Below are 10479 nucleotides of genomic sequence, written 5' to 3'. Positions count from 1 at the left end.
AATAGGAGATGTTGTAACAAACATTGTAGTCCTTTAATCCTAAATCACCTGAGCACAGTTTCCTTAGATTTGAAAATGTTTACATAGAAAGTGTTTTTAAAGTTTATTTCGCTTAAACCTGAACTCAGCACATCAGGAAACTTTCTCCCCAACAACCTGCAGAGATCAGTAAACCTGCATTTTGCTTTCATGCATCAAGTGCTTGTGATGTATGTTTAAAAACAGTCCTTTAAGTTTGTGTAGAACAACGTCACTTCTTTTAAAATGCACTTATTAATTTCCATAATTGTTCAAGCCACAGATTCACATGTTCTTCGATGTTCAGTGTATTAACTGTTCGCAGTTTTGTGTATACCATTTGTCCCAAAACTTTTTTTAATTAATTGCTGCACATCTTGATCAGGACTCACAGGCTTAAGAGAAAATTAACTCTAACAAGGAAGTTCTGTTTTGAGTATGAAAAGAGAGATTCCCTGAAACTTGATGGAAGGACTTGGTTTAAGGTCAAGAGGTCAATTTGATATATATCCAGTCAGGGGGCAGATCCAGGAACTGTTTTCATATTCATAAACATTGTGAGATCGAACTTTTCCGTTGTTTTCTCAAGAGAATAATTCATGGATCTTGGTGGGAAAATACAAATCAGATTTTGGGGACTGATATTTATGAGTGTGAGGTATTTAGTGCAGATCAAAATGAAAATGTGGATCTTGTGGATCTAGTGAATTTGAATGTGGTTTTATTACGTTGACTTTGACAATTCCAGTGTCTCAATGTGACCGTCAGGTTAAAATATTGAATAAATGAATGAAATAAAAATAAAACACAATGCGCAAGACATAAAGAAAACCAGTGCACTAACTCATTAAGGTAAATAACACATAAAACCACCGAGCTCCTCGCATGTCACTTTATTATTGAAAGGTGTCATACAAATCTCAAACAATATTTTCATATAAGTACACATGTAATGTGGATACCAAAACAAAAAAACAAATAACTTAACCTAAGCCTTTCAATGTGGCAAAAATACTAATTTACACAACAGATAATAATAACCTGAGACTTTTTTTTGTTCACAGTGTTCACATCGAGCCAGCGTCACTGGTTTTGTGTTTTTTTCCCAAAAATGCACCGGGTCACATGTAAAAAGGCCACGATCAGCCACAGCCGAGACACAACCTCACTTTCCAGGCACTGAGGAAAACACAGCACGACTCTTTAACACACAAACAGAAATCCACGAGGTCTGGGTCATTTTGCAGCTCATAGATCTGAGGCCAAAGCAGCTGAGAGACATTTGCCATTTCAATAAAAAAAAGGGGATAAACAATAACCTCGATATCGGTTCTGTGTTTTCAAACCGGGCTCATGAATATCAAGTATATGAAAGAAGCACAGTTTAATGGTTTGTGCCGTTGGATCCTAGACGGCCTCAGCAGGAGCGTCTCTTTGTCACAGGACCAGCAAATACCACAAATACCGTGACGGACGACAAACTCGTGTCCAGCAGCAAGACACAACAAGAAGAACAGTGTGGAGAGCACAGTGTGAGGTAGACCACTCCAGCAAACACAGAAGGACTCGTTACACTGGCCTGTTTGTAAACCACTGGGCCGAAGCCATCAAGCTATTGGACAGAAAGTCCCCCCCCCCCACCCACCAGTGCTTTGGGAAAGGAAACAGAAAAACAGGATAGTGCTTAATCACTGCTTGGAGGTCGACAAACTGAGCAGCAATACTTCACACAGATCTTTCTTCTTAGGTTTTCACTTCATACCAGTTCATGTACCGATATACTGACGTCATCCCACGTGACACATTTGACTGTTATGTCATAGACACTTACAGGTACCTGGACTTTAGTGTGGGTCAAAAACAACAGTTCAGAGGTTCAGAGAAAGAAACTATCACAGTGCACACCAGTGGAAGAATAACTTTAAAGAGAGACACTCTGCACTTTTTCATTCAAAAAGTACAACAAAACAACAAAAAACAGGATGTACACTACACGCCTGAGCCCTGAAATGTCAACACAACATAAATGTTCTGCTATTGAAAGAAATATTAAATTAGAGGAGCCACTTCCTGAGCGCAGACGTCTCTTCTTTAATCTGTACATTGAAAACATTCTCTCTGAAAATAAGGTAGCAGCACAGTTCAATCTAAAGAGAGAGGAAAACAATCTGTTGTTTTCAATCATCACTTGATTCATTCACCAGGTTTAACTTTTCAAAGATCCCCCAAAATAACACCGAGCCCCACTGTGTGCAGTTCAATAGATTCTTCTTCAGCCCTTTACCTCGGTGCCACTTCAGCTGCTTTTGTCCGAAGCCCCGTAGCGCTGGTGAGGGAACGGGCCGGCGGGGTCCCTCCTCTGCAGGATGGGCAGAGTGGGTAAGTGTTGGTACAGCACCGTTCTGCCGCCTGAGAAAGAAAACCGCTCAGTTAATTCAACAACCTGCGAGAATCACCCGTTAAAAAATAAACAGTGGCTTCCAAAAGGAGATCTCAGACTCCTGGATCTCCCCTGAAGCTGCTGATCTAATACACACCTGCTCTCTGGTTGGTCAGGCCCGCGTGATTGGGGTTAGCGGCCGAGCTGTGGTAGAGGGAGGCCAGGTCGCTGGGCGTGTAGGGCCGAAGCAGGTTCATCATGCTCCACTCGGCTTCCAAAGCTCCTCCCATAGCCGACGCCGTGTTCTTCACGTGACCCAGCGTCTCAGGAGCCGTGGACGGGGCCATGGATCTCACACCTCTCCCTGAGATGATCACTCTGCTGGATCCATCCCCGAGCGGGGCTCTGAAGCCCGGCTTCTCCCCGACGTTCGCCTCCCTGCCGCTGGGCACCGAGTACTTCAGTCTCTTGCTGGAAGATTCTCCAAAATCCATCTGGGGCAGGCTCCCGAACCGGCTGGACAGACACAGCCTGGCGGCTTCCGAGTGCCACATGGCATCACTCCGCACCGGGTAGCTCCTCTCACCGACTCCCACTCGGTCCGGGGGGCCCGGTCGCTCCATCACGTACTTGCTGCCTGCGGTGGGTTTCCTCATGTGCTCGGGGAACCTGGGGGACTCCTGACTGGGGTGCGGGTCAGAGCTCTGTCTGTGGCGCTGAGTCTCCGGGCCGCTGAGGGGTGCGAGGGCCGGGGAGCGCTTCACACCTTGAGGCGGGTCAACAGGCGGCGTCTTCTCCTGTGGTTTTGCGGGTTGGGGCGGGGGGGATTTGGTTCGACGGGGGTGGCGTCTGTCAATCATCGGAAGCGGGACGACGTCTTTGCCGTCGAGTGCGGGGGGGCAGCCCGTGTAACGCTTCTGTTTCACGCTGCCTCCATATCCAGTCTTCTTGGCGCTGTCCGACTTGTCCTTGTGAGTCAGCCGCTTGTGCATGATCAGAACCTCGGGGTACATGGTTTTATACGCACAGAAAGAACAGGTGATTGGATTTAATGCATTTCTGGGTTCTACACCGGCAGGGATGGAGAGAGTCGCTCTTAAGCACAGATTTAATGGGGCCTCAGAGTTTTCCTCTTTTATATCTTCCCTCTCCATCTTCATGTTGACGGGTAGAGGACACTTGACCGGCACGTCTTCAGTCGGCGAGTAAGAGGACTTTGCAATCAACTTCTCGTACTCTGCGTTCAGCTGGGCGAGGGGTTTGCCCAGTTTGCTAACCACGCTATCGTATTTGTCGTCCGGTGTTGCTGCGGCGCTCGGAACCCAGAGTTTGGATTCGTTCCCGTGTTTCCCGTTAGAGGGAGATGGCGCCGAGGGCACATGTCTGCTGGCGAGCTCCACGTCAGGTTTGTTCTTGTGGCGGCGCTCCAGGTGATACTTCAGAGACGTCTTCTGGGCTGCAGCGTAGTCACAGTAAACACACTTGAAGGGTTTTTCACCTGAAACAAAACAGAAACCAAAAAACGAATTAGAAACACTGGACACAATAAATCAATTCTCATATTTATATTCAAGCCGAATGTGTCAGTACCTGTGTGAGTCCTGAGGTGAACTGTGAGGTAATAGCTGGATCGGAATGACTTGCCACAGTAACTGCATTCTTTAGATTTGACCTTTGACCGATCGAACCCGTCTTCACCTTTGAAAACAGAAAAACACACAAATGACTCCACAGAATAATAAACACAAATCTCAGATGTGTTACCATCCTTCATCACTAGAGGGAGCACTTGGAACCAGAGCTTTTCTGCATGAAACAATTCACCATCAAATGAATGTGTGTGTGTTTGTGAATTGATCCTAAAGTTTACCTGCAGCTTCCTCCATGCCCTCCTCAGACCCTTCCTCCACGTGGTCCAGGGAGCCCACCCTCGACAGCTTCCCCTCCAGGGAGGAAGTGGGGCTCTCCTCGCCACCTCGCTCTCGCTTGTGCACCCTGGAGTGAAGAACTAACTGGTGGTACGTCCTGAAGGTTCTCCGACATTCCTCACAAGTGGTCGGCCTCTCTTTGTCCTTATCTTTTTGCATGAGAGACCTCCGGCGAGGCGCTGGGCTTTCTGCTGCAGCTCTTCCAAGGACCTCCTTCGCGGCCTTGTCTCCTTGGCCTTCAGACCAAATACTATTCAGCTCCTCCTTATCGGAGTTGCAGTCCTCGTTGTCTGTGCTGGCTTCCTGGCCAATGTCTTTCGTATTATTCGGACCCACTGCTATCTTGCCCTTTGTGGCCAGCTGCCAGGCCTGATAGGTGTTGAAGGGATCGAGCTGGGGAATCCATTTTGATGATCTCTCATTTCGCAAACCATTTCCTGCAGAATGAGGCCGAAGGTTCAAACTGTGAAGAAATGTTTCCTGTTCGGTGAGGGACTCAGTAGTGACGTCCACGTCCTCCTTGTCTTTATCTCTGCTGTGCTCCATCTCCCTGTTGTGTACTTTACTATGTTCAACCAAACTGTCGTGGTCGGGGAAGAAAAACCCACAAACCATGCACATTTTGTAAACAGTGACCACGGGGTCTGAAGGGTCCTGGACCACGTCATTGACTGTAGCCGGGGTCTCCAGGTCCTGCTGGGCCTTGCTCTTGGGTCCAGGCTTCGCGTGCATCTTCATGTGGTTCTTCAGGAACCACGGCTCTCGAAAACGCCGGCCGCAGACGTTACAGCAGTAAGTGAAGTAGTCCTTGTGCTTCCTCATATGAGCCTCCAGCTCGCTGGCATCTTGTGACACCTGGCCACAAACAATGCAGCTGTGCACCTCCTCTCTTTCGATGGGGGGGTGGCTGCTGGATTTGGGCCGGGCTCGCTCTCCTGGGATCCTGAATTCAGCTTCCACTCGGAGCACAGTGGGTTCAGAGAAGGTGGTGGGGTGCTGAGTGAGCACGTGGGGTCCCAGCTCGTCCTGATGAGTGAACGTCTCCTCACAGAACATGCAGGACAGCGGCGAGCTTCCTGCAGGTTGATACGCAGCCTTCTCTGAGCTGATGGCGTGTGGCGTCATGCTGGAGCCACACCCGGGGATGCTTGCATTGTTACTGATCAGAATATCATGGGCGAGTCCATCTGGGCTTTCCATTAACGGCATCAGAGAGTGAGTCGGCATTGTCCAGGGGAGGTGGAGCTACAATGCTCTATTCACTGTCCAGAATTTTAGAAACCTGGAAAATATGAGAACATGGGAAAAGAGTGTTCAGTCTTTGCTCAGTGAGAAACTAGAATCAGGTAGCTGCCACCTGACTGGAGATAAAAATATCAGTTTGAAATACAGCACACAGAATTGACTTCCCTCATACTGAAACAGGAAATGTGTATTTTTTAGCAATCAACTACACAGACAAGTCATTTCCTCTATATGCAGATCACTGATAAAAGACATAAAAAAACTGCTTTTTTCCTGCTCACATGGTTTATTCCTCTTAATTCTTAGTATGTACGTGTGTGAGTAGCTTTGATACTTCAACAATCATAAACCTTTAATGTGATTTATACAAATGTAAAGGTTAATACTGCTATTTCTCTACATATGTTTGTTAACCACACTCCTTCAAACAAAGTTTAGATGGTGATAGTTTTCACTAAATACAAAAAACTGCTGAAATCCATGACATAAAACCATAAATATAATATCTAGCTTTACAGCTATCTGATTCTAAATTACACTAAATTAAAAACTTTAGAAACATTACATGGGTTTGGTTTGGGTTCCGTTAAAAAGCTTTCAACAACAACCACACAACTTCAGCTTCCTTGTTGACTCACATGTTGCACATTTGCCTGGTATGTTTCAGGTGTGTGATCTTATTCTACTCTTGTTGTGTGACCGGTGGCACTAGCTCCTGGTGACTTAGTCTTAACACAGTTTCAGCAGGTATAATAGACTCAGATATTTCTATTATCTACATATGCACACACACAAGTTACACAACTAATTCAGTTAGAGAGAAACAGTTCACTCACATTCAGGACTAATAGACATCAATCAGTCAAATTAATGGTTGATTGAATCATCACTTTAACTCTATTGTTTGTTTGTTTATTGCTTTTATACACTGCACTTGCTGTGGATTACTCTCTGGATGTTGTGGATACTTTTACACAAACAAAGTTCCTCATGCATTAATTAAGTTATTTAAAATTGAATTATGTGGTTGGAGAAATTCTAAATCTCACTAGTTGTTTGATTGAGTCAGGAGCGGAGAAACTGGACGAGCAGGTTCACGACAATGCCAAAGTGAAGAGTGTGACACCGACACAGAGTCAAGCCCATTAGAAAGGCTGCAGTTCATTAAAAGGTTTGGTTTTCACTGAAAATAAAAACGTGTTAAGTTTGTCCATTCTGGGCTCCTGTAAAAAAAAAAAAAAACATGGCGGCCTCCGGAGAGACGACCCACTCCTCATGTTAATATAAAGTATTTAAATGTAAAGGGCTCATTGTAAGAGTAAAGAAAACAATAATTCATATACTTTGGATGAGACACACTAGTGTAAACTTCAGTAGGATTATTCAATAATCAATTAAGGACAATAGATCCTTTTCATTTAAATCCTAAAAATCTTTAAAAATTAAGAGTATATTTGTAATGGTTATCTTTGCTAAAGGGATAGTTCACCCCAAAAATGAAAATGCTCTCACGATATACTCACCACTATGCAGATTTTTTTTTTGGGGGGGGGGGGGTTTGAGTCCACAAACAGTGTTGCTTCCACATCCAATACAATTGAGGTAAATGGTGAAATTATTCAAACATGAAGACAAAAGGGAAAAACATAACCTGCCTCCACACTGTCGTCGTCCAAGTTACTTTGGTTCTATTGGATTTGGCTGCAACACTGTTTATCACTGAAACTACAGAAGTGATTTGTGGATTCAACCCCCCGCATAGTGTTGAGTGGCTAAGTGAATTTTCATTTTAGGGTGAACCATCCCTTTGAAGACACCTCTCTCTATATATGTATAAAAAAAACAATCTTATATCACATGACGTCTCGGACTTTTATTAATTGTCTCTTAATTATCGTAACCTCTTTACTCTGATTGTGTTTGATTTCCATATTGTTTGTTGTTGCTTGTATTGAAAAGTTATTATTAATATTATCAGAGGAGTTGTTTTTCTAGCACTTAACGCTTGTTATCACTTTGTTTGTTCTGTGTGTCGTTGTGTTGATTTCACCTGAGTTTAATCAAGGTGAGCACATTCTTCATCAATAACTTTATATATATATAATATTTGTGGAGCCACCTTGTTGCTTAACGCTCGTTTGGACCATTTACACAATTTATTCTTAAGAGTTTCTCCTTATCCTCCATTGAAGAGCAGCTATTACGCGTGTACGTGCGCTTAATACGCAAAGCGTCGATACCAATCAATAGAAATTACGCAAATGTTTTGACGCTTGGAATCACGAACTTTTTACTCTACGTTAACTTTACCAGAAGCGTTCATGACAACACACTGCGTGGACCCACCGTGTGTGTCTGTGTGTGTGTGTGTGTGTTCAGATTCCACTGATGCCAGTTTATAAAAGAAGTTGACACCATGCTAGTTGTTAGCGAGTGAAGTTAACAGGGGAAAAAACAAACGTACGCTTTTTGTTTGTTTGTTTGTTTGTTTGTGAAATGTTAGAAAACTCACCAAACACCACACAACACACCCGCACAGTTTCCGGGAGTGATACCGAGAGACGCGGAGCTCCGGAGCCGCTAACGCCGATGCTAGCGATGCTAACGCCGCTGATCACTCACCTTGTATCGGATCATTTTTTTTTGTTCTGACTCTTTTTTCGCTCGTGCAGCTGTTGAATCCGGCCGCGCGCGCTCCCGCTCCCCCTCGCTCTCCCTCTCTCTCTCTCTCTCTCTCTCACACACACACACACTCTTAACAACGAATGGGGCGCGTGCACGTGCAGCAGTTACAAACCCTCCCTTCCCCAAATAACAAAAAAAGAGGGTCACGTGGTCGCGTGGAACAGAAAGGAAAAAAAAAAGAGTGCACGTTAATCTTAATTAATTAATGAATAAATAAATAAACAACCAACAAGCACGCGCCTGTGTTTTGTGTGTGTGGTTATTTACTCCCAAACAAACACGTGTAGTTGTGTTTGAACTTGTTATTTTCCAAGTGATGCTGTTGCACACAGACACACACACACACACACACTGCAGTCCACTGACCTGGTTAAAGTCACTGTGTGTAGTTGGAGGCCTCGGGCTACACAACAGCACGGTCTCACATGTAATGCTGCAGCCCCTTTAAAGAGAGGCCCCCTCTTCTTCTTCTTCTTCTTCTTCTCCTTCTTCTTCTTCCTCTTCTTCTCCTCCTGCTCTCACTTCATGCACCAGCTACCATGTGGAGGTGGGGGAGGGGGAGACTCGAACTTTTCACAGATACATGAGGGTTGTGTTTTTTTTGCAGAAGCTGAGAGGCCGGGTTGAGTCATGAGGACGTTTTCAGGTTGTTCCTTCACAGCCTCCATGGAGCCTGAATAGAAACGAGCTTGAGGAGATTGTTTTAAAGCTACACACTTTGATTTCCCTACACACACACAGACAAACACACACACAGCTGACAAGCCCTGCTACTTTACAGTGGTGTATGTAAATGTGAGGAGGAAGGGGGAGTTTCGTTAAAAGCCCTTTAATTCAAAGAGAAGAGTCATTCCAAACATAACATAAACCTGATTATAATAAGAGGAGTTATGAGTATGGACTGGATGGTGGCTGTGCAGAGCCGGTGGCCTCTGGTGGAACCTCCACAGATCCGGCAGTGATTCGGTGAGATAGAGATCCACCACCTACAGCCGCCTCCACAGGCCTGTGTGTAATTAAACAGCTGCCCCTCCTCCACCCTCACAGGCCTGCACACAGACATCAGGCAGGGAGGGCAGCAGCAGAGAGCCATGCACGGTTCACTCAATGCAGATATTCAGTGGCTGACACACACACAGACACACACACTACACACACTCACACACGCACACAAACTCCCTCTGAATGGCAGCAATGTCTGGAAGAAAGAAAAAAAAAACTTTATCAGTAACCACTCCCAGTTAAGGAACAGTGAACAAAGACTGGTTTGCCAACACCATCTCTCACATAAGACTCCACAGCCTGAACCCCCCCCCTCCTCTCTCTCAGTAATGGCTGCTTTGTGTTGTTATTAAAATGTGTGTTTGCTCTTATACATTTTCTTTTTTAAGTGTTTAAATCCTTTGTCGTTACCAAACAGGTTTAGATCCAGTGCTTTGGGACGGAGACACCAGTAGATGTTTATGTTTTGGCAGCTGGAGTCTGATCATGTGATCACTGTGCCGCTGCCAGATACTAATAAAGGGATCATGTGTCTTTCACATAGTCAACATGAGAGATGATATTGTTCTTATTATAAAAAGAAACTGTCGCAGATGTTGACTTCTGTGTGTGTGTGTGTCTCTGTCTGTTTGATTGATTGTTTGTCAGCAGGATTTAAAATGTATAAAGTTTTTTATTATTATAATAGCTTGTAAATATGGTTATTCTGTCCTCTGTAGCTATAAAGTTATTTTCTGATGCTGCTACCTTTGTTGTTTTTTATAATAACATATTTCTTTATATCTTTACATGTTTGTATAAGATCTTTGAATTATGGAAAACTGGGTCAGAGAAGAATCCATTAAATTAAGTTGTGGATCCAGATCTGGGGGCGGACCCAGGATTTGTTTATCTTTCTTTCATGAGAGAACAACTCACGGATCTTGATGAAAATACATATTTAGGTGACTGATATCGACGAGTGGCTGTAACTTGGTGCAGATCCAAATCAAAATCGGTATCTGGTGAATTTAAATTGATTCTTCTAATCGTTTTAATTAAATCCTTGTGGTGTTGAATTTATTTGTTGGTTACTCCCAGGTCTCTCTTGAAACATCTAAATGAGACCGCCTGGTTAAATAAAGATTAACTTGAATTATTTGGCATCATCAGGGGGGGGGGGGGGATGATATCTTCTCTCTGAGTGACAGTTTATTTCATCGTGAATCTGTCGGATCTTTT

At 44.3% G+C, this 10479-nt stretch overlaps 1 protein-coding gene across 3 annotated transcripts; it reads right to left on the bottom strand.

Moving 5' to 3' along the window:
- Positions 1-896: 896 nt before the first annotated feature.
- Positions 897-8759, bottom strand: znf217 (zinc finger protein 217). Of its 3 annotated transcripts, none has more exons than XM_062392926.1 (5): positions 8623-8759; positions 4269-5608; positions 3989-4096; positions 2556-3896; positions 897-2427 (listed from the first exon to the last, which is right to left on the bottom strand). In XM_062392926.1, exons 2-5 carry the CDS (start codon positions 5551-5553, stop codon positions 2315-2317), a joined length of 2847 nt encoding a protein of 948 aa, XP_062248910.1. In that variant the 5' UTR covers positions 5554-5608; positions 8623-8759; the 3' UTR covers positions 897-2314. The 3 variants fall into 3 exon arrangements, with proteins under 3 accessions (XP_062248910.1, XP_062248911.1, XP_062248909.1); XM_062392927.1 differs by lacking the exon at positions 8623-8759 and adding an exon at positions 8194-8296; XM_062392925.1 differs by lacking the exon at positions 8623-8759 and adding an exon at positions 8084-8222.
- Between the last annotated feature and the right edge of the window lie 1720 nt (positions 8760-10479).

This window comes from Platichthys flesus, chromosome 7 (assembly GCF_949316205.1).
Source record: "Platichthys flesus chromosome 7, fPlaFle2.1, whole genome shotgun sequence".
Taxonomy (NCBI): Eukaryota; Metazoa; Chordata; class Actinopteri; order Pleuronectiformes; family Pleuronectidae; genus Platichthys; species Platichthys flesus.
The sequence above is the reverse complement of the archived record's forward strand: the minus strand, read 5'-3'. Positions and strand labels throughout refer to the sequence as shown.

Excerpts from the sequence above, each read along its gene's own strand:
- znf217 (XM_062392926.1), bottom strand. The coding sequence starts at position 5,553 with ATGCCGACTCACTCTCTGATGCCGTTAATGGAAAGCCCAGATGGACTC. Across the intron at positions 4,097-4,268 it reads GGGCATGGAGGAAGCTGCAG|GTGAAGACGGGTTCGATCGG; the intron begins GTAAACTTTAGG and ends CTGTTTTCAAAG. Across the intron at positions 3,897-3,988 it reads TCACCTCAGGACTCACACAG|GTGAAAAACCCTTCAAGTGT; the intron begins GTACTGACACAT and ends GTTTTGTTTCAG.